The sequence below is a fragment of the Coturnix japonica genome, chromosome 4, assembly GCF_054131305.1.
Source record: "Coturnix japonica strain WE chromosome 4, WE-NBRP24, whole genome shotgun sequence".
NCBI lineage: Eukaryota > Metazoa > Chordata > Aves > Galliformes > Phasianidae > Coturnix > Coturnix japonica.
Genome location: NC_140666.1, coordinates 47,628,070 through 47,650,198, shown reverse-complemented (window position 1 = coordinate 47,650,198; position 22,129 = coordinate 47,628,070). Strand labels below are relative to the sequence as shown.

The 22,129-nt window shown below is 35.2% G+C and overlaps 1 protein-coding gene across 2 annotated transcripts in view; it reads left to right on the top strand.

Annotated features, from left to right (window-relative positions):
* Positions 1-6,219, top strand: part of GLRA3 (glycine receptor alpha 3) — a 66,833-nt gene extending 60,614 nt beyond the window's left edge. For both annotated transcript variants that reach the window (XM_015861833.3, XM_015861832.3), the window contains one exon: positions 868-6,219. In XM_015861833.3, the coding sequence (XP_015717319.1) occupies positions 868-1,137 (270 nt within the window). In that variant the 3' untranslated portion in view covers positions 1,138-6,219. The remainder of the gene's footprint in view (positions 1-867) is intronic.
* The last annotated feature ends 15,910 nt before the right edge of the window (positions 6,220-22,129 follow it).

Below are 22,129 nucleotides of genomic sequence, written 5' to 3'. Positions count from 1 at the left end.
GTCTAGTTATTATTTATCACTCTGCACTTGTACCTCCTCTATAGAGAATATTTATAACCAGATAAAGAAATATACAGTTTCCAGACAGAAGCCACATTCCTGAAACCTATGCTATGAAAACATATATATATCTTCAAGATCATTTACTTTTGTAATCCTATCTTGTGATTTAAAACCGCTTTCACTCACAGCTACCTGAATTCAGGAAGTTTTTTACAGTTTTCACCTTAACTGTCAGTCTTAAAATCCTGGCCTTCAGCTTTCATTTCTTTTATTTTACAATTTATTCTATATATTTTTAAGATATTAATTTTATTTTAAATATTTTATACTATTTCTATCCTAAACTAAGATACTTCACATACTGCTTGCTTTATCTGACACACAGGCAACAGCAGAAATAACAAAACACAAAGATAAAATAGTCAGAATTCTCATTAATGAACACTGTTACTGCTTGTATGGCAGGTATCACTAGAAGCCATACCATCCTTTTAAGCAACATATAGTTAAGGGCTGCTGTCTGAAAGAACTGTCTTCCCAGTTGAAGACTGCAGGCATTTACCATAAATGCAGAAAATCAAAACAAATAAGAAGATGTGTGCCTCATTATGACTAGTTTCCTAAGCCAGTAAACTTGTTTACTAAGCTTTCTCTTTTCACTAAATAGATTACAAAGTCAAACAAGTAGAAAAATTTTGCACTCAATGGAGCTGCTGCAGTATTTTGACATGAACTATGGGCTGAAATTTCAACCACTTAAACAGTAGATTCAAAAATATCACTGAGGTAAAAATGTAGTAAATGATATTTAGTAACTGGCAAGATTTCTGTAAAATCTTGTTTATTTGTTTTTCCATTCAACAGGATGACGATGCACGGGAAAGTCAGTTCAGCTTTACAGCATATGGAGTGGGGCCATGTCTGCCAGCAAAAGATGGAGTGGCACAAAAGGGGCCAAATAATCCTGCTCAAGCTGCACCTAAAAGCCCTGATGAGATGAGAAAGGTATTCATTGACAGAGCCAAGAAGATAGACACAATTTCCAGAGCTTGTTTCCCATTAGCCTTTCTGATTTTCAACATTTTTTACTGGGTAATTTACAAAATCATAAGGCATGAAGACATTCATCAATAACAAGATTGAGGCTTGAGGTCCATAGAGATCTGTCTGTCACAGTCAACAGGAGGCTTTCTGTAAGACCTATGCATGTGAAGAGTGAATGGGAAAACAAAAAGCACTGAGAAGGGGAAACAGATCCTGCCTACTTTGAAAAGCCCATTCACAGTGGAACAGAAGAATGACACAAGAAAAGACACCTGCAACTGCAAAGTTTCTATGTCAAACTAAACATTAGCAACTCATCGTAAATCGCTCTCTACTCAAGCTTTTCTGCCAAGTGTTTATACATACTGTTACATAGTAGTATAATTGTACAGTACTATTTGACGTTCCTTACTGTTTTTTAAAACTCTCATGTATTTTAAATCAAAAAAAAAAAAAAAAGAAAAAAAAAGGATTCAGAATCCAGAATAGTCTATGTAAATCCCATAGTACTAGAGAATATATTAGTATTTGCTACTTAATTTCAGTTTTACAAATAATGATAAATTACATGAGATTAGATATTTAAGGAATCCTTCTTGTCCTAAGGACAGGATCTTTGGTTTTGCAGTGTGCACAGTTGAAACAATTAATTAATGTAATTTATCCAGTATGCTTTTTATCAATCTCCTAGGCAGTATGAGTTGAAATATTCTCAGCTATCACAAAATATTTACAGCTAAATGGCCTATATATCACGTGGAAAATACAACATTTGTAAAGTATTGATTCCTGTAAAAGACTTTTTTTCTTTTAATTACCGTATAGTATGAAAATTTAAACTTAAATTTTTTTAAAATCCTTTTTATAAGTTCAGAATTTTTTTCTTAATTGACAAAAATCATGCAATATTTGAGATAGACAAACTACATCAACATTTTGCAAAGCTTCATTTTAATTCCGGGCAAAGAGATATTGGATCAAAACTAAAAGCAAATAATCAACTGCTTTACTGAAATATTACAAGGATGAGTACAGCTGTGTTTATCCATATACATTTTCTACATGTTACATATATCACAAGAAGGTTAATGTAGGAACAGATCATACAGTAGTTTTCTGTAGTATTCTTTCAGTATGTTGATATGATTGAGGCACTGATTAGGTAATACTTCACAATTTTGGAGAAAAGAAAAAGTAACTCCTAAAACATGAAAAGCAATCTGAGTATTTTTTTTTATATTTATTATGTTTCATGTAATAAATATGAAACCTATTAATACTCAGAGATGTTTTCCTTCTTTGGGACTAAATAAGTCAATAGTTTCTTCTTTAAATTGTAAGAAAATAGGTCATATTTATGACGTAGCTTGTAGACAGATGTTCAGTCTTGAAGTTCTTGTCTGCTGAAAAACAACAGTATGATAAGATATAAATCTAATATTTAGAATTACTCATTACATAAAAGTCCAGTAAACGAGGCTGTTTCTCGTTGCAAAATATTTTTGTTTTGAACATGTTTTGAATGTTTGCTTTATTATTGCTCAGCACATGTATACAAAAGCAAAATAGAGCTGGAGGCAAACATCTGGTGCACTGCCAAAGGCATGCTGCATATGAAGTAATGGAAGCAATGTAACTCTGCACTGAGGATTCTAACATAGCAACCTTGGGTTTGGTTGAATTTGTTGTCCTTTTGCTCCAAGGATTAGTTAGAGAGTTTCTAAAATAGTTGCTCTGAGATTTTATTCAGCCATATCAGAAAATTTATAATTCGCCTTCATTTTAAATGCTATTATTTTTAAAATAATATATGTAAACTTTTTTTTTTCTCCTTTTGTTATCTGACATGAACTCAATTCACTTTAAATATATTTTTTTTCCTGTTACTTCTTCGTATTTGATTTGTAAAAAATTCCGTTCATTTATGAACAGAGGTGCCCAACCATGTACCATGAACTTACATAACTAGTTGGGTTATATATTTCTCCCTTTAAGTTGTCATGAACCGTGTCAGGCAAAAAGGGATATTAATTTTTTTCATCTAGTCAACAGTCAAGTCAACATGATCTTTTTAAGAACCATTTGAAGTATTGGACTGGACTCATAACCAATAAGCAATCATATTAAAAACTGGCTTATCTCAATTCTTTCCCTACAAAACAGCTGACTTCTCTTCAATAAAGAATTCTTAATTGAAGAGGTAAGTGCATAAGTCTAGATCAGAAGAACTGCTAGTGATTCTATTTTATAATTCCTAGTTATTCTGTTTTCTAGCCATTACAATGGGAAGCAAAGTAGAAAACTTAAATTTAGTCTTCTAACAAGGCATACTGAAAATAAAGAGATTTAAATATTTTTATAGCATAAAAATTCTACAGCACTGCTGAATTCTATTTTAAGTAACACATTAGTAAGAAAAGTATTAAAAGTATTTCAAATAGGAGAGAGAATAAAAAATGGCTCCATGATGATGTGTTCAAATGTAAATACATTTGGCATGTAATCTGCTGTCCTGAGGTAAATAAAGATTTTCCATTTCAATGTAATGGAACCAAGATCTCTCCGCTGAATTTATTTATTTATTTTCATACAGGAGCTACAACATTTGCCAACATAATGGAAGCCTATGCAGTATACTAAACCCCAGGTATAACAAAATGAATTTAAACTTCATTTAGATTATTCCTAAATGATTTAGGGTAAAGTCACTTAGTAGAGAAAGAAAGAAATGTCAATTGAGTTTATAACAAAATTCAAGGCAAGAATGGCTGTTACTCACCGCTGACTATGGGAAATGTCCAAAAACACAGGCAGGCATGCCAGCTCTCTGCTGAAAACAGTATCAACTACTACTGTCTTCAGGTAAGATTAGCAAGGGAACTGATTCCTTTTTAACTGTACAATGAAGTACAGGGGGTTAGATTACAAAGGTACAAGAATGAAAGGGTGTTCTTCCATGTTCTTTAGACTACAACTGATACAGTCCTGCAAAATAACCAGTTGAGAGGCAGAAAAAGAATCAAGATGCTACTTCATAGAACTTCTACACATAAAATAGACCCTATTCATTAACTTGAAGTAGATTTTACCCCACTGTAAGTGAATTTGGGCTTAAGAGATTATTAGAAAATCCAGTCAAAAAGGCTGCTTGTATACACAATTCCTATGGAATAGGCTACACCCAACACACCTCTGCCCTAGGTAATTACTCAGCATAGGTACAAACTGTGTTGTTCAGGTTATTCTTCTGTGGTATCTAGATCAACCCTGTATTTCAAAAATGAAATTGTGGCACTAGAAAATCCATGCAATGCAGTGAAATGCACAACAGAGAGAGCCCAGAGCATCTGGAATCTCACTCATGGTGGTCTTTTAATCCTGTACTAAAGATATACCAAAACCATGCATCCCTCAATAAAGCCAAAGGCTTCAGGTCCTCAAAAGGATAATAAAGGTCGCTCAGAGGTGCAGCAGATATACTTGAATACCAAATTCCCGCTTAAATTCCACATAGCAAAATGCGTTTTGTTTTGTTTTTTAAAAAATATGAAAATATCAGAGAAATAGAGTTACTTAGAGGGTCATCTTTTTTTCTCAATAATGTTGATAAATTAGAGATGGCTTGAATGAGAAAGGAAAGAAGAAATGATAGTGTTATACTGTTTTGAATTTAGTTATTTTTAAATAAAGTACATATTCCTTTTAAGGAATTTTGACAGCAAGTACAACTACTTAATTAGGTTAGAAGAACCCAGGAAGAACATGGGATTTAATTATCATTTTTGGTTTAATAGCATATTAGTTTTCTTTCCATTCTCTTTGTTAGAGCTGGTTCCATAAACTTTTTATAGACTCCTTTATAACAAATCCATTGTGATGTGTGAGAAATGATTCTCTTTAATCTCTAGAAAGTATTATATTTAGATGGTTTAGCTGTGCACTTTACATTAAAGAAATGAGGCGTTGTTTCCACTTTGTACTATAACCTATTAGAGAACTGTAGGATGCTAATGTAGATAAGATAAAATGTATAAAAACTTATATTTTTGATAGGAGGGAAAGTCTTCCTTATCCTTAAAAAAAAATTTATTATTTTTAGCAATAATTTTATATTACACAAAAATGGACTTATTTATACAGTACCCAGCCCAAGCTGAGATGTTTTGTTGCAAAAGGTAGATATATTTTATGTATAACTTCTCTCCTTTGAGCTTTCATAGGAATTAATACAATCCAACAGAGCAGAATTTGGCCTTATACTGTGAAACTGCTGAGTGAGCTATTAATTCTGGCAGTAACCCTGTTAGGTAATAAAATAACTTTTTCCACATCTTACTATACAATCAGAATAATATCATAGGTTTCTGGTTTTTTTTTTTCCTTTTCGAGAAAACTAATAAGAAAAAAATATATATAAATCACAAGCTAAGCTTCTTGTTAATAATAAAATAGGTGTTTTAGTTTTAAGTGGTTATGGAGAAGGTGCCTTCAGGCAATACACATCACCTACAGTAGTTACTGACATACAGTTTGGAAGGCTTGTGGAAGCAGGTTAGATTGCTAGAAGCAGTGGGTTAAATGCCAGAAAAATGTTGGCTTATCCTGTATTCTTGACATTCTTGAATATTACTGCACTTCTTCACTTTTATCTTTGTGAAATATGCAAGAAACATTTATTATGTTTATATTTTATTGCATAACAGAGTGATGTTGATAGACAAAATGGACTGAAGTAGTTACTGACGTTCCAGGAATGTGTAATTGTGAGCTGTATTAGAGGAAATTGTGCCATAAGCTTTTGCCACAAAGTTTTAACATAATATATATATTTTGTGTGCTAGTGACCCCAGATTTTCAAAGGATACAGAGGGGGAAAAAAGGAAAAATATATAGTGTATTAATAACTTGTCTGTGAGCTTTAAACATTCGCCTGTGAATTCTGTCTAGTAACATCCAATGACAATTTCATCTCAAATGCTTCCTTTTTGGTAAAACTGTTAATATGTAATGCATGGATTTGATTAAAGTTCTTTTCATTGTATTACAGTATCATATTGCACTTAAACTGACATTCTCTGTAGACAGATGTCTTAAAATATGTGAAAATTATGGTGTCACCGCATCACTGTAGATACTTTGTTCAAAAATAATAAAAAACATTTTTTCAGAAAACACAATTATTTTTATGTCATTCCAGGCAGCATGATTAAAAATACAAGAGGAACTATCAAAACCATTTCAACAATAGATTGAAGCCCTCACCAGTAGTTAAGGCACATTACCATTTAAGTATATCATGACTGGAAATGTGAGAGAAAAAACATGGCAGAATTGAATAATGAAAAAAAAGCCTATTGTGAAACCTCAGAGAAAGTTCTGTTGGTAAATGCCTACTGAAATACGCCCAGCCATACCAAAGCTTCCTGCTGATATTATTAGAAATGCAAAGTATTTTGCTTGCAGCAAAATAGTCTGATGGGCCCACAGGCAGGTCTATGGGATCTGCTAAATATTTCTTGATAGCAAATTGTTTCAAGATAATTGAACTAAAATTAACACATAAGAGATATTTTGAGAATAGATCAAATTATTCTAATCTGATTATAACAGTGTTTATATACTTATAAAAGGCTTACAAATGGCTGTCTTAGTAACAGCCACATGTCACTGTGATGCCACCTAGTCTAAAAGTTCTTAGCAGCTTTAGTGCAGATGCTTAGTCATGTCCACCTTTAGACGACAAAGCACAACATCAGCTTGACACTGTTAGTAGGATGTGTTCACACACAATCTTCTACAGATGCAGCTGTATCACAAACAAAATCACAGAATGGTGAAAGTTTAAGGGACCTCTGGGTCCCTCTGCACCAAACTCTGCTCCAGCAGGGACACCCAGATCAGGGTGCCAGGCCCATGCTCAGGTGGTTTTGGAAGATCTCCAATGAGAAGACTCCACAGCCTCTCTGGGCAGCCTGTGCTAGCACTTAGTCACATTTCCTGGCGTTCAGAAGGAATCTCTTGTATGTCAAATTGTGCATTACTGCCTCTTGTCTTGGCATCAAACGCCATCTGAAAATGGTCTGTCTATTTATACCTTCCCATCAGATATTTGCAGACACTGATAAGACTGACCCTAAGTCTTCTGTTTTCTAGGGTGAACAGGCTGACACAGTCTCTCCTTACAAGAGAGGTGCTGCAGTCCCTTAATCATCTTAGTGGTCCTTTGATGGACTCACTCTACAAACTCTTGTACTGAAGGACTCAGACCTGGAGCCAGTACTGCAGGTGTAGCCTCACCACTGCTGAGCAGATTCACCTTTCCCAGCCTCCTGGCAGCACTCTTCCTAAAACCATGGGAGCATTAGTCATCATTCCCACGAGTGCACCATGGCTTATGTTCAGTTTGGTGCCCAGCAGGACTTGCAAGTCCTTTTCTGCGAAGTTGCTGGGTAGCACAAGCACATGCTGATATATGGGGGTAGTTCTTCCCCAGGTGGAAGGTTTTGAAATTCCCTTCATAAAACAGAAAAAAAATAAAAACATTATTGTAATCTCAGATGCTATTTAGGTAATAGCCGTTTAAAATATCTACTGACATAATGAGCTCAGCCTAAAGCACAGTTACATCACTCTTTAATTCTTCTGTTAAAAAGCCAAATAGAACACCTCACTTACCTGAAAATCACTGTTTTACTACATTTATGCTTAGCTCTATATAAAGCTACTCTCATTAGGTATGTTCAGTAGGTACAGAAGTAGGAATAAACATATTTTGTAAGTATACTAGAACAGAGTAAGTCCACACAGGACTTTAATTAGGCTGAACTTATTAAAGGAAGAGAATACCAGAAAAATCAGTGGAACCACAAGATGGCTCCCTCTCGCACAAATTGAGGGATTGCATTTTTTTCAAGTGGGCAGACATTAGCGGAACTAATAAGTCACGCACAGACTCCAAACACTAACACTCATTATAAAAAGGAAAATATAAATCAGTAGTTGTGATGCAAATCACCCTTCAGTTTGAAAGTGATACAAATGTTTTGAGGCAGTGTTATCTTAGAAAGAAAAATAGCTAATATGTTAATTTCTTAGGTCCAGAAAACAAATGTTCCTGTCTAGAGACATACAAAAATGTAATTACGTGTACCTGGACATTATATTTAAATAGTATTTTCAAACAGAAAACACTGCTTTTTTAAACTGTCTGCTGATTGCTAAAGATAATTTTGTTACACAGGAAATGAATGGCTAATCTTTTCAAGCTGTCTTTAAAAAACTAAAGAATATAATAATTTAGATGATTCTCCCAAAACTATTATAGCTAAAAGCTCTTTGGAGTAGCTTACACATGTTAAAGTCAAGTCTCGTTGATATAAAACAGCCTCATTCTGAGAGCTTCTTGTTTAATGGACTAAGTTGATTTCACCTCTACATTAATATTTTTATTTCTTAATAACATCTTGAGAATGCTACCTTGATTTAAAAGTACATTCCAACACCACTTTCTGACACAGATTTAAGTGTATTAAAGTGGTTTGTTAATGCCGGTTCCCCTTATTATTTCTCCCCTTGGAGCATTGACATCTTACCCAGCTGCTCCCCTTGTAGTGCATTTATAGTATCTTTCAGACTATAAATTCTCTAATACTTCTATGAGTACTCAAGCTCAGGTTCACACTCTGTCCCCCCCGTAGAGGACAATGTAGACCCAGCTTGACATGAAATTCAGATCTCTTGTATGAAAACTCTGGCAATCACTTGCACTAATTGTCACAAGAAAATGTAAATGCTTCATTATCTTTCCTTCCTTTTCAACCTAAATCTGGAAAAAGATAAAATTAATAAGTTTTTACTTATCTGAGGTGACTGGAAAACTTAACTGTTTAAAAGCACCGTCCCCACAGTGTGTCTGATAAGTTTCAAGCCTATATCTAAATCCTATCATAATTTACAGAATTTACTCATTCCTATCCTTTTTTTCTTCTGAGGGGCACAGTTGCATTGGGTATCCCAAACGGAATGCTGCACACACTCAATAAGCCCACAGAAAATCATATATGCTACATTTTCCTGACACTGCTCATAATTTCTCCTGATCTTGAACTAGCTCTTATAGAATCCTATCGCTTAAAAGAGAAGTGTAGATTAATTGCAAGGCAGAGCCAGTATTTGCTTATCTGTGATTTTTTAGATTACTTAACCTTCTTTACAATTAAGGCAGAATACTTCACTTGTAGCAATGAATGCAACATACCCTGTCTGTTTCTTCTGCACGTGCAAAACCATCCAAAACAAAATATTGTTTTCATTGTAATAGAGTGTTTTCCATTATTTGTTCCATCCGTAGTTTTTAATTAAGTGCCTAATTCAAGAGCCTTTAAGCACACAAGTCCAACCTGCTGAGAGAGTTTGTTTGGTCCTGTGAGGATTTACATACTTGAGAAACAATTTTCATTTGCATTCATTTTGCAACATCAGAAAAAGTAGATGTTCACATTGAGGTGAGTGCATAAATTCACAAACTATGTTTACATAATTGTCTTGAAGAAAACAGGGTAAAATGCTATTCTATCACTGATTTTTGTGCAAGACTGTCTTACCACAGCATGATCAAAATATTATGAAAGCAAGTGTTGATACTCTTACTCAGCCTAAAGAAAATGATTGTCAGAAGGCTTATTTGCATCTTTCTCACCTCTCCTTGCACATGCTCACCCAGATGTACCATGTCAAACAGAGCTTAGCTGCTCATAAGCACACCAAAATACAGATATTCCACAAGGCTCCCATTGTTTTGTCCACCAAATATTTTTACAGAAATATATGAAAATGTGTCACAAATCCATGATTCTACTGCTTTACTTTCCAAATAGCAGCAAATAATCTCAAACATTTTTAAAATAAGTTCTGCCAGAGGAAAATGCTGGTAGGCTTGCTTTTATCTCGCGTTGAAAAATATAGTAAAGTAGATTATTTTCTCTTGATATATAAACTTCCAGAGAAGAAAAGACATATGTTATTACTGTGTGAAACACTTCCAATGTATCTGAGAAGAAAACAAGATGACAGGCCATTTAATATGGCATATTTTTACTCTCATAATCTCAGTACAGTGTGGCTATGTGAGTACTCTGTACTCTCTTCTTAAAATCACCTCTAAGGAAAACAGTCACAAAGAACATAAAAATCTTACATTTTTTCAGAATGTGCATTCCACTGTAACTTATATAAGCCTGAAAAGAAAGATATCGCCCATTTTCCAAATTGTCTAGTCAATAGCTTAATATTGGTGAGTGACAGTATTAGTACTGATGTCACAGAGTTCCGAACACAGTATCCTTCATACCATTTTAGTGGCTGAAGTTTCTATGAATCTGGTTTGAATAAGAATTTGCTGTCAAGTTATTTGGAACTACCCAAACAGACCTTATCCTATGAGTCTGAAGTAAATGAAAAAATGTCTAAGGAAATTGGATCAGACTGACATACCTGCTTATAAAAGGCAATGGTTATACATCTCATTGAAGCTAGAATTTTAATTTTTTACTTTACCAAAGGAAATTGAATCACAACCTTTGTCATCATCATTCCAAAGTTTTCAGTTTGCTTCAAACCTTTAACAAATATTTTGAACTCAATGTGTTAAGCAAGTTATGAGTCTTTAGTGGTGTTTTAGTGCTGCGTGTCTGCAAATTAGTCAGATGTTTTAAAAATATTCTGTTCATAAAAATAACATGTAACAAAATCTAAATCAAATTTGAACATCTGAACCCAACTCGAACATCTGTAACGTATGTTTGCCATCTTGAATCTCTTAATTCTGCTGCAATCCAGTACTGTTCTGTTCAAAGTTTAAATATTTCTACTGATCTCAGCAGTAGCTGGAGAGTGCTTAAGATTCATAAATGTGTAATACCAATAGTTTCAATTACAGTATAATATTTAAAATAGTAGAGTGAGTCTATAAAATACTCTTAAAGATTGTTGTTATGCAGCATCCAGAAACATTAAACAACCTCTGTCTATCATACAAATCTTCACATCCCTATCCTACTCCACACTTCCTTTTTAAAAAATAAAAATCTGAGGGTAAACGTGGAAAGACTCTGTGTACTTTTGTTAGTATTCTTTGCACCAAGACAGAAAATAAATGTCACAGAAGCTCAAACACAGAAACTAGCAGTTAAATCTCCTAGCTTTAGATAACTTACATGATCACCTAAGTGGTCTAGAAAGAGATTGCTTTATTTCTTTTTGTTCATCCTGTTTTTAGAGAAGTCCTGTAACCGTCACAGCTTTACAGCCAGCGCTCTGTCTATCTTGGAGATCAAAACACAGAACTGAGCAAAGCGTACTATCTGAAGTCTTATTGTTACTGAGCTGAGCAGAGGGATTACTTCACATATTTTGCATTTCTGCATATATGGAGTTCTGCTTATACATTTCCCTTTTCATAGCAATAGACCTCTGTTAATTCATGCTCAGAATGTAAGCCATATTAAGCCATATTTTCTTTTCTGCACAAAGACTAGTTAAATCAGTTGTTTTGCTTACTTGAGCAAAACATTTACTCACTTCTACTGTGAAGTGACATGAAAACAGTGTAGTTTGAATATATTCCAAGGAATGAGAGGCCCTTATAAAATTCTTTCCCTAGCTTCAAAAGACTTTTCAAAATGCTCTAAGACTGTATGTGCTGGTAGAGTTGCTCCCATCACGCAAAAGTAATGAAATATCCATGCCACAGCCAAGTTACATATTATTTGCATGCAGTAATAACAGGGCTTTTAAGGAAGAATGAATAAAGATGAAAACACTGTGAGTAAATATTTATTTGATGCTGTTTTTCTTACTGAAAATAAAAAACAGATTTTTTTCATTCTTTCCTTTCCATTCTGACCTAACAAGAGAGCTGTTAGAATACTTTCAGTACATCACAATTGCCTGGAGAATGGGTCTTTCTGTTGCTGAATAGAAAATATTTGTGATAAAATATTCCCCTTGATTCTAAGATGGAATTTTCCAAAGTATTTCAGCTACGGAATTACAACACTTTTGGAGGGAAATAAAAATCTTTAACAGCAGCTGAAACACTTACATGTTTAGATCCTAATCTTAAAGCCAGAGACACACGCAGAGACCCATTTTAAGTGAATCACAAGGGGTCACAGGGGATTAGAGTTCAGTGAAACAATTATTATTTCAAAAATAACTTGATTAAACAACATACGTAAATTCAATTTATTTGTCTTAGAAGTACTAGTGGCTTAATATATATTTAACCTCTGACTACTTTTGATAATTATTTGAGAAATACAGAGTAAACAGATAACTGAAAAAGTGGCTTCTATGGATTAATTGTTCCCTTTCTGTGTTTTGCTGCTGCCAAATCAACTATGTTATTTCTCAAGAAACAGTTCAAGGTCATAGTGAAGCCAAACTAATAGTCTTGTAGCAACTATGCCATTATATAAAAACTGCAAGGAACACTTTTTCAAAACACATTCATCTGTCTCTGAGCCATTCATTTGACTTTTCCTTTTCTCAGCAGACAAACTTACAGCTTGTTATCACAAGTTATTAATGCTACAGCTAATAACTAAGGAAGAAAAATGGCTTCTAAAGAATGCCTTCCAAACATCAAATGACAGAAATCACATATAGGCAGATATACGAATGAGTTATCCCCCAGAGTAACGCCTCCTGGTTTATTATGTTGGCCCCTAATGTTAGGGTAGATGTTAGTGGTAATGCAGTAGAGGTTAAACACTCCCACCAATATCCCATTACATGTCGTTGCCATGTGTCAGATGACAGCAGAGAGGCAGTATGCCAAATAGATAGTGCATCTGAAGCAAAGGTGTGCCATAGAACTCTTCACAAAAAAAGAAACTGTCCCCATTGATACTCGCTGAAATTTGCTGAACTTTTTTGACAACCAAGCAGTGGGTATGAACACAGGCAGTGAGTGGTGCCTTTCAGCAGTGGCAGCACCTGAATATGAAAGGCAAGTCATGTTCTGGACAGCCATACACAGCCAGCTCAGCTGTTTAGATTGACTAATGGTAGTGACTGTGCTGGAAAATAGTATTTCGTGGCTGAAAATTTGCACTATCAAATATTATTGTTGTTCTCTCTGCATCTGTTGTAGCTTTCATGGGAATAATTAGAAAGCATTACTTTGAGAGCAACCTACATATTAGCATAAAGAAAGGTTAGTCTGTCAGAAGGCTCATAAATTTGCTATCACTGTTTGAAGTTGGCACCATCATAACTTATTATGGAAAGAAAATATTATTTCAAACAAACAATGTAGATGTTCAAGCACGTTTTTGTTCCAGCATCAAGACACAGACTCCAGAAGACTAATCTAATTAAATCATGTGGCATGAGTTACAGCAACTTGACAACTCTCTCTCCTCATACATACAAAAAAATCTTGCATACCTTCAAGTGTCACTTCATAAACATTCCTAAACATCGGGAGTACTAAATTACCTTAAAGTCTGAATCTTAGCATAACTATCATATTTCTTTGTATACTTGTAACAGATCTGTCCTGCATGAGCAAATTGCAACACACAATAGATAGAACCCTGGGATAATGTATATTTTGTACCCATAAAAAGTACCCATAACAAGCTTATAAAAAGCTCAGAACTGCTTATTCTTACTAGTGTCTTCAGCTCAAACCTGATGTATTATCTTAAAAAAACAAACAAAAAAATAAAACAATAATGGCAGTTTCATACCACATACAGAAATTACCACTTGATTTCTACAGAACACCAGGCAAAAAAAGAAGCCATCTCATAACCGCATCAGACCTCATACAAATCCATCTGTTTTACTTGTTGGATGAATAGCAGGGATGAGGCTTTGCCCTGTATGCAAGTTTTTATTTATTTCAGTTCTTTCACTTCCCAAAAACTCCATGCTTTACATGAATCATGTCTCTAAATGAAATTACTAAGAATCACATGATCTATATTTGTATACAAGGTTTTAATTTAGTACACTGGCTTCATTTCAGAAATATATGAAATAACACTTAACAAGATAATTACTCTTCATTTTTCCAACCTGGAATGACACTGTGAACATAAACATAGAATCTTGCACAGAAGGGCACTGTTTACTGGACAGTTGGACCCAAGAAAAAGAAATGTAACTGTAGAAAGGTTTAGCATTTTAAACAAACACTTCCATTCTCAAATCATAAAAAACAAACAAACACAGTCTTGCAGTTTAAAAGAAATTCAAGAGAAACTCAGAGTCAAAATAATTTATGTAGAAAGTATAAATCTTTACCACAAAGTTAAAACCAAAATAGGGAAGAACATCCTTATTTTTCTACAAGAGTGATTCACAACACATCAGCATGGAACAACTCAGCATCTGAAATAAAATGAATAATAAAATGTTTTGGTTCTAGATGGAGAATAGGTAAATAGTTTTAAATTATTAGAGAGTTGGATTTTGCACATCTTGTCTTATTTTACAAGCATCTTCCAAGAGCAAACATGAAGCATAGTGGTTGCTTCATGATTCTACCAACAGAGAAACTGAGATAAGCTGGAGATATATGTCAAACTAGAACAAGCAACTTGGCTTGACCATGTTTTACTATCACCAGAACTAAATGATCTTCGCTTTAAAGTCTAGCTTTAAAACACCTTCTGCTCAAGGAACAAACTTCCTTTAATTGAGTATGCAAAGAAAAAGGTTTTATAACTTCACAGGTATATAAAAAAAAAAAGCTCTCTATTGCTAACTGCACATGCATAAAAAATGTAACATGTATGTTAACTACTTGAAATCTTTGTTATTCCTATAAGCCTGTGGGAAACCATTATTTAGTCAGAAGCCAAGAATTTAACTTTGTATTACTAGATACTGGAAACATGATGTGGTTGAGCTATGGGCAAGTTACCAATATATGATTGACATAGATGACTACAGAAGATGTCAATTCAATTACACCTTTTCTTTCTGCCCTAGCTGAAGTAGAAGTATCTCACAGGAGTATTCATTTTCTGCATCCACTGCTTTCTCAATGTCACAACAGGGATAGCATGACAAAGTCTCCCCTAGTTATTGTCTTTCATAACAAAAGAGAAAGATAGAAATCATTCACTGTATTACATAGTTATTTCAAAATGCAACATCTGTCAAATATCAGAAAAAAATACAAAATTAATTACAACATGTCCTAGTCACAGCATTTGAAAGTTTGCCATTTACCAAATTTGTTTTAAATTACAGTCCTTGAAAATAAGGAGAAATTCACTGCTTGTTGTTTAGATATTTGTTTCTTCCACTTCTAAAGAGCACCTGAGGCTGTTACCTGCCCTGTAGTGTAATTAGCATTTAAGTTTCCACATAAACTTTACAGCACAATATGAACATATTCTCAAGTACATAAACAAAAGCAAGCCTGAAACAAACAAAAAAGCTAAGAAGCAAAATTAAAAAAACATGTAATGTTCCTAGAATCCTGTTTTAGTTTCTTATGGCTCTTAGTTTTTGTTTCCTTTTGCTTTGTGTGTTTTTGGGTAGATTTTTCTTTTTGATTGTTGTTTTTTGTGGGGTTTTGTTTTTTGTTAGTTTCCTTTTTATTTCTTTATACAACAAAAACTTTGGATGGTTTAGTTTATTCTGTTGTTTTTCCTTCTATTTTACATCTAACATTACAGGCCTAGTCTGAAATGAAAAAGTTCAGTGAAGGCAAGATTATTTTTTTGCCTTTAGGTAAAATAGATTAGGTCTTCAATGTTGTTGGTTTTTTTTAGTATTTATTTACCTGTTGGAAAAACTCCAGTTAGTTGATACTTCATGCATTTTGCTTGTAGTAATTATCCTGAGGTAAAAGCTTATTTAATGAAAGCCAGTTTAAGGTTTTTATAATTATGTTCGGTGGTGGTGGTTGCACAGAAATATTAAGAGGATAAACCCTGATGCATGTTCTGGCAGTAGTCTGAAATTACACTGTTTAGTAAATACTAACAAGTTCTCTTTTCCTTTCCAAGAAGATTTGACATGAAACCACATTAACTTCAGCACTACTTACAAATAAAAAAGTCAGAGGTCAGATCTACAGTAGCATTCTTTTTCAGCTCACAATTGAGTTTGTGAGGCAAATGCCTCAGGTGTAACCAGTTACTACACACTAGTTTGCATTGCAGGAAACTCAGAGTGCCTACACTGGTTTTCTTCTTAGAAGAGATGGAACTGCAGTGCAGGTCTTCATTTTACGCACTACTAAATAAACTAGAGTTGCCATGGAGGTGATTCTCAAACTATCCCACTTTGAGACTGATGATGGTAATAGATGCCCTAAGTCAGGATTTAGATCACATGCCAGAAAGACATCATCTAAGGAGCAGGATAAGGGAACTCCAATTGGTAAATCAGCTTCAATGGGAGCCCAGCTCAAATGCATCGAGCATGGGGAACAAGCAAGAAGAGTTGCAGGAATCAGTCAGGAAGACCAAGCAGATAAACCCTCTATAAACACATAAGAGCAGCTTCACATTCACATAACATGGTCTTCATGGGGGACTTCAATCACTCTGTTATCTGTTGGAGGGACAACACAGAAGGGCACCAGAAATCAAAGAGGTTTCTGGAAAGCATTGATGATAACTTCCTTTTGTGGGCTCCTGTATCACTTTGAAGAAGAGGTGCTACATTGAACCTTGTCCTAACAAACAAGGAGAGGCTGGTGAGTAATAGGGAGTAAAGGCCAACCTTGGCTGCACTGACCACAAAATGGTGGGGTTTAAGATCCTTCAGGCTTCAAAAACGGTGTGCAACAAGCCTGCTACTCTGCACTTCAGGAGAGCAGACCTTGAACTCTTCAGGGAACTGCTTGACAGAGCGACATGAGATAAAGCCCTGGAATTCTACAAACATTTCAGTGATAAAATAAAGGCCTGGGAAAATGCAGGCCCTCTCCAGAAGGAAAGGGGAAACCTGACCACAAGGGATTACAAGAGAAAGCCCAATGACTTTCTTGCCTCAGTCTTCACCAGCCGCAACATGCAAGCAGTAGAAAGTAAAGGTAATAAATGGGAGAAGGCAGATCAGCCTACTGCAAGTGAAGAACAGGTTCAAGAACATCTAAGAACCTGAAGGTGCATAAGTCCACAGAACATTATTAGATTAATCTACATATCCTGAAAGAACTTGTGAATAAAGTTGCCAAGCCACTATCCACCATATTTGAAAGATCAGGTCAGTCTGGTGAAGATCCCAATGACCTGAAAAGGGGAAACAGAACTCCCACTTTCAAGAAGGAAAGAAAATATATATACATAAGATCCAAGCAACTACAGGCCAGTCAGTCTCACCTCTGGCAAGTTCATGGAGCAACTCCTCATGAAGTCTTTAAGGCAAACAGAAAATAAAGGCAAGGTGACAGGTAGTAACCAACATGGCTTTATCAAGGGCAAGTCCTGCCTGACAAATTTGGTGGCCTTTTATTATAGAGTTATCAGTGGAGACATTACTATATCATATAAAAGTTAGATGCAGGTGTGACAAGTTTTGCTCAGCCTTAGAAGTAGCATTCTGAAATTATAAAATTGAATATTTACACTTCTATAAGCATAGAACTAGAATTACATATATAGTAATACTTAAAACAGATTGATAAGGTCAAATTTGATTAAACCTATAATTAGAGTAATGCTAAGCAGAAAAATATTTCCATTACGTCCAGCAAATCTCAGTTTCTTGTATTTTATGAATCAAGACTGAACCTAAAGTCAAGTTTTTCCACAATTCTCCTATAGAATCAGATGCCACATCCTATCAACTCTGGTGTTTTGCATGTAACAGACAGCAATTCCAAACTAAGTTCCTTTAACGCTCGTTTAGGCTTAAGTCATCAGGTCTTTGTCTCTCACGTATCAATATTACAACAACTGGAACAAAAAACTACAATACCTTGAAAACTAACCTATTTAATAGAAGTGTTGAGTATTAACACAGCCAGAACAACCACAAGAAATCTGATCTCATGATTGAAAAGGTCTTTGAAAACCTATAAATATACTAGCAGGGTGCATATATCATTCAGCCACTCTTAGCAAGCTTGATCAGAAGAATAGCGTATTTGCAGGAGGGAGACTCCAGACTGTACCCAGACATCTAGTAAACAAAGGTCAAAGCCAGAATAAACATACCCACAGGCTTACAATTTAGTCATAACTAATAAAAAGTTGCCATTTATCTTAACCCCAGATTATGTAACAGGTCTTAAAATGCTTAAAGTACTCCATTTGCTCACTAGCAGATACTCCAGCACAGACTACTTGATGAAAACGTACTTATTTTTTCAGATTAAAGAAAAAGAGAAATATTTACAGTAGCAAGCTTGTTTAAACTAGGAGCTATCTAGACTATGGAACTCCCAAAAATAGCAAGAAGGTCAATGATATCCAGTTTTTTGAATAATAGCAATAAGGAAATTGTTTCCTAAAAGCAACAGTGGAGCTATTACAGATATCCACATAAAAACACCAGGGACATGGTAATTACTGTGCATAGGGAAAAGCAACAACAGACAATCAGCTCTAAATTACCCAAAAAAGGGTAACACTCACAATGAAGTTAAAGAAAGAAATGTTTTCATACCTGTCTTAGGGATCATGGCTAACAAAATAACCCAAAAAGAGGAATCTTCAGGTAGAGATCCTTCTTTTGTGGCAGCCAGCCCCTAAATGAGGCTTAGGGAAGGGTGGAACCAGGTTTCATCCTTCCAGTCACACAGGTGAATTGCTTTCACCTGTTCTCCCAGGGCTGCCTGTGTCTCTTCACTGGGCATTCAATTATTGGTTCGGGCCGTGACTTAGAAATTTCCATACACATGGTCAGAAACAGAGGAAAAAGAAGGCAAAGATCTAATTAGAAAGTATTCATTTAATTTGAATGAAGGTTTAATATGTCGAATAAAAATGAGTCTGGGTAGATGGCAGCTCAGATGTAGACTTCAGCAGTAGTAAATTTGAAGATTTCATTGTACAAAAAGACTAACCACAGAGGTTACCCAAGGGAAGAACACTTTGCTGAGACAACAGCTGAATAAAGGATAACTTGGTGGTAGTAATGGAAATATGACAGAGTTGTGCAGCAACTAGAAACAGTGAGACTGCTCCACAGACTCCCTGCAGTGCCTGCTTTTCAATAAGTGGACATAAACCCATAACTTTAACACACTTAAATTCTGATTTTCCTATCATCATTTAAATTATGGTGTGCTCTTTACACACCTCCCTGGCATAGTCATCATGTAGTTGGACATGTGAAGACAGCATAGGAGCTTCTTTAATATAAGAACAGAACATTATGACTCCTCATTAAACACAACAAATCTTTCTTGAAACTAAGATAACCTGGTTGTCGTGTTTGCCAATGGGAACAATAACACAGTACTTCAATAGCAGGAAATGGGGCAGGCGTAGTGCTTTGCTGTTGCATTATCATTAACTGCATCTAACAGAGTACTTTACAGAATGGTAAGAACACTGTTAACTTTGCCTCTACCTGAGAATACAAATCAGCAGAACATACAAAAAGGCACACACAAAAAACCCTGCATTGTTAACCTTAAAGAAAACTGAGGCCAGATTACAGAGTAGAGGTCCACAAATTACCATGGCCTGTAGAAAATACTATTTTTTTTACAACACAAATTGTAAGTAGCAAATGACTATGTGCTGCTAAATTTTCTTAGTTAAAGATTTCAAAACACAGTAACTTGTACTAAGAAGATAATGTATTAATTATAAATCAACAAGTAAATCAATTTATTGCACTATCAGAAGTAGAGGGTAATTTACCAAGTCAATTATGTAATGATGAAATTTACAATTAGCAACTAAAAAAAGCAGTACACTTTTCTAACAGTAATAACATATATGGTTAGCTCTTGTGAAACCTGAAAATCTCTTCCACATTTTTCTGAGTCCATTTTCTGTTGCACAATTGAATATATCCGGTGGCGCAGTGGTAGGAATGCCGCTTGCAACACCAGAGGCCCGGATTCGAATCCCTCCTGTGGCGCAAGTGGTGGAAGTGCCGCTCTGCTACACAGGAGGCTTGAATCCCAGGGGTTGGACTTGATGATCTCTAAGGTCCCTTCCAACCCGCATGAGACTGTGGTACTGTGATACTGTGATATCCTATAATTATTGTAAAATGTATTTAAAAGACAAGGAATAGCACAGGCTCACACTGAGTCAACCTTCACAGATAGGTAAAACAATGCAGTTTGATGGACTGAGGCCAATGGAATGAAGTTCAACAACTGCTGGGTCTTGCACTTTGGTCGCAACAACCCCATGCAGTGCTACAGGCTTAGGGCAGAGAGACAGAAAAATTGAAAGACAGTACAGATGAAAGACCTGAGGGTGTTGGTCAGTGCTCAGCTGAACACAAAGCAGTAGTGTGCCCAGGTGGCCAAGAAAGCTAATGATATCCTGGTTTGTTCAGAGAGGTTCATGTTGGATATTAGGATAAACTTCTTCTCCAAAACAGGTGCTGGAATGGACTTCCCAGGGATTTGACTGAGTCACCATCCCTGGACATGTTCAAGAAACATGCAGTTTTAGTACAAAGGAACTAGGCAATATTGGTGGTAGGTGAACGCTTGGATTAGACGACCTTGGAGGTCTTTTCCAACCTTAGTGATTCTACGATTCTATGTCTGTGAATAATCTGTAGCTCACATTCAAGCAGATAAATCTGCAAAGTGATAGGGGATTAAATATCTTGAATGACCTTCTTGACAATGATAATCCATAAAATACAGTTCACATGTCAGAGCCAATGTTTCCTGAAACATACGCACAATATAAGCATTTTTACAGCAGAGGACTATGTTCCTAACAAAAACTTATCACTTTTCTGAAAGCTTTTACACAAGCAAGACAGAAAGAATATTTTTTTCTTTTTAGCACATACTGTATTATTTACAAGGTCTTTGGGAATTCACAGGAGTAGAATGTCCAGAAGAATACAGGAGGTATTATGAAATAAATAATCAGTTGTATTGTTTATATGACACAATATGAAGCCCTGTATGAAAATGTTAGGCATGGCATTCACATCCAGTGTGAGTCAGTGATATTTATCAATAGGTATCACCAACAGAAGAAGTATGCCTCAGGCCTAATGGTGAGGACTTCGTTTATCCAAGATATTTTTTTAATGGGAAATGGAAGAGGTAGTGTACTGTGATTCTATCTTTTTAAATCAGTTATGCATAATCATCTGAAAACTTCCATTTGGGAGAGAGGTCTCACATGAGGCAGAAACTATCTCAGAGTCTGTAAGACTGGAATCTGTACATGTCATTGTCAAACAAAATCTCATTAGAAGAGCTCTAGCTGGAACATTACATTCTTGATCACACTGTATCTCTGACAGTGCAACTGCTATGAAGAGCATTTAAAAGGTATAGAGAACAGTGGATTGTATCCCATGACCCATGAAGCTGAATTACAAAATATGGTGGACTGAACTGGGAGCAAGCAATGACAGCTAAAGTGGGAGTGGACAGAAATCAAAAGCAATCAATGATACCAATCCAAAGCTAGAATCTAAACTAAAATCACAAGAACAGATTCTGTGCCTCTTACTCAGCATTAGAAATCTCTATTAGATTTTGTGTGCTTTCCTTTTGCAATTATTTCTGACAATAAAATAAAGCTATGCAAATAAAACAAGCACTATGGTCCAATTATGATATGTGCTGTGTTTGGTACAATTTGTATATATTCTAGTATTCATTGGTTTAGGTCATATTGTCTCAAAGTTTTTTTGTTTATTTAATAAAACATGAATTTTACATTTATAATATATTTGATCAGATTGGACTTATATTGTGCCTCTTAATAGGGAAAAATCAAAAGACAGTTTTACTTTATTTCTCTAGTGTTTATGTAAAATGTAGAGAAGGAAGGATGTTCAGGGTTGGAGTCAGGAAGCCAAGACACAGATGGAATTGAACTTGGCGAGGAATGTGAAAAACAACAAGGAGGGATTCTTCAGATGTATTGGGCAGAAGAGACAA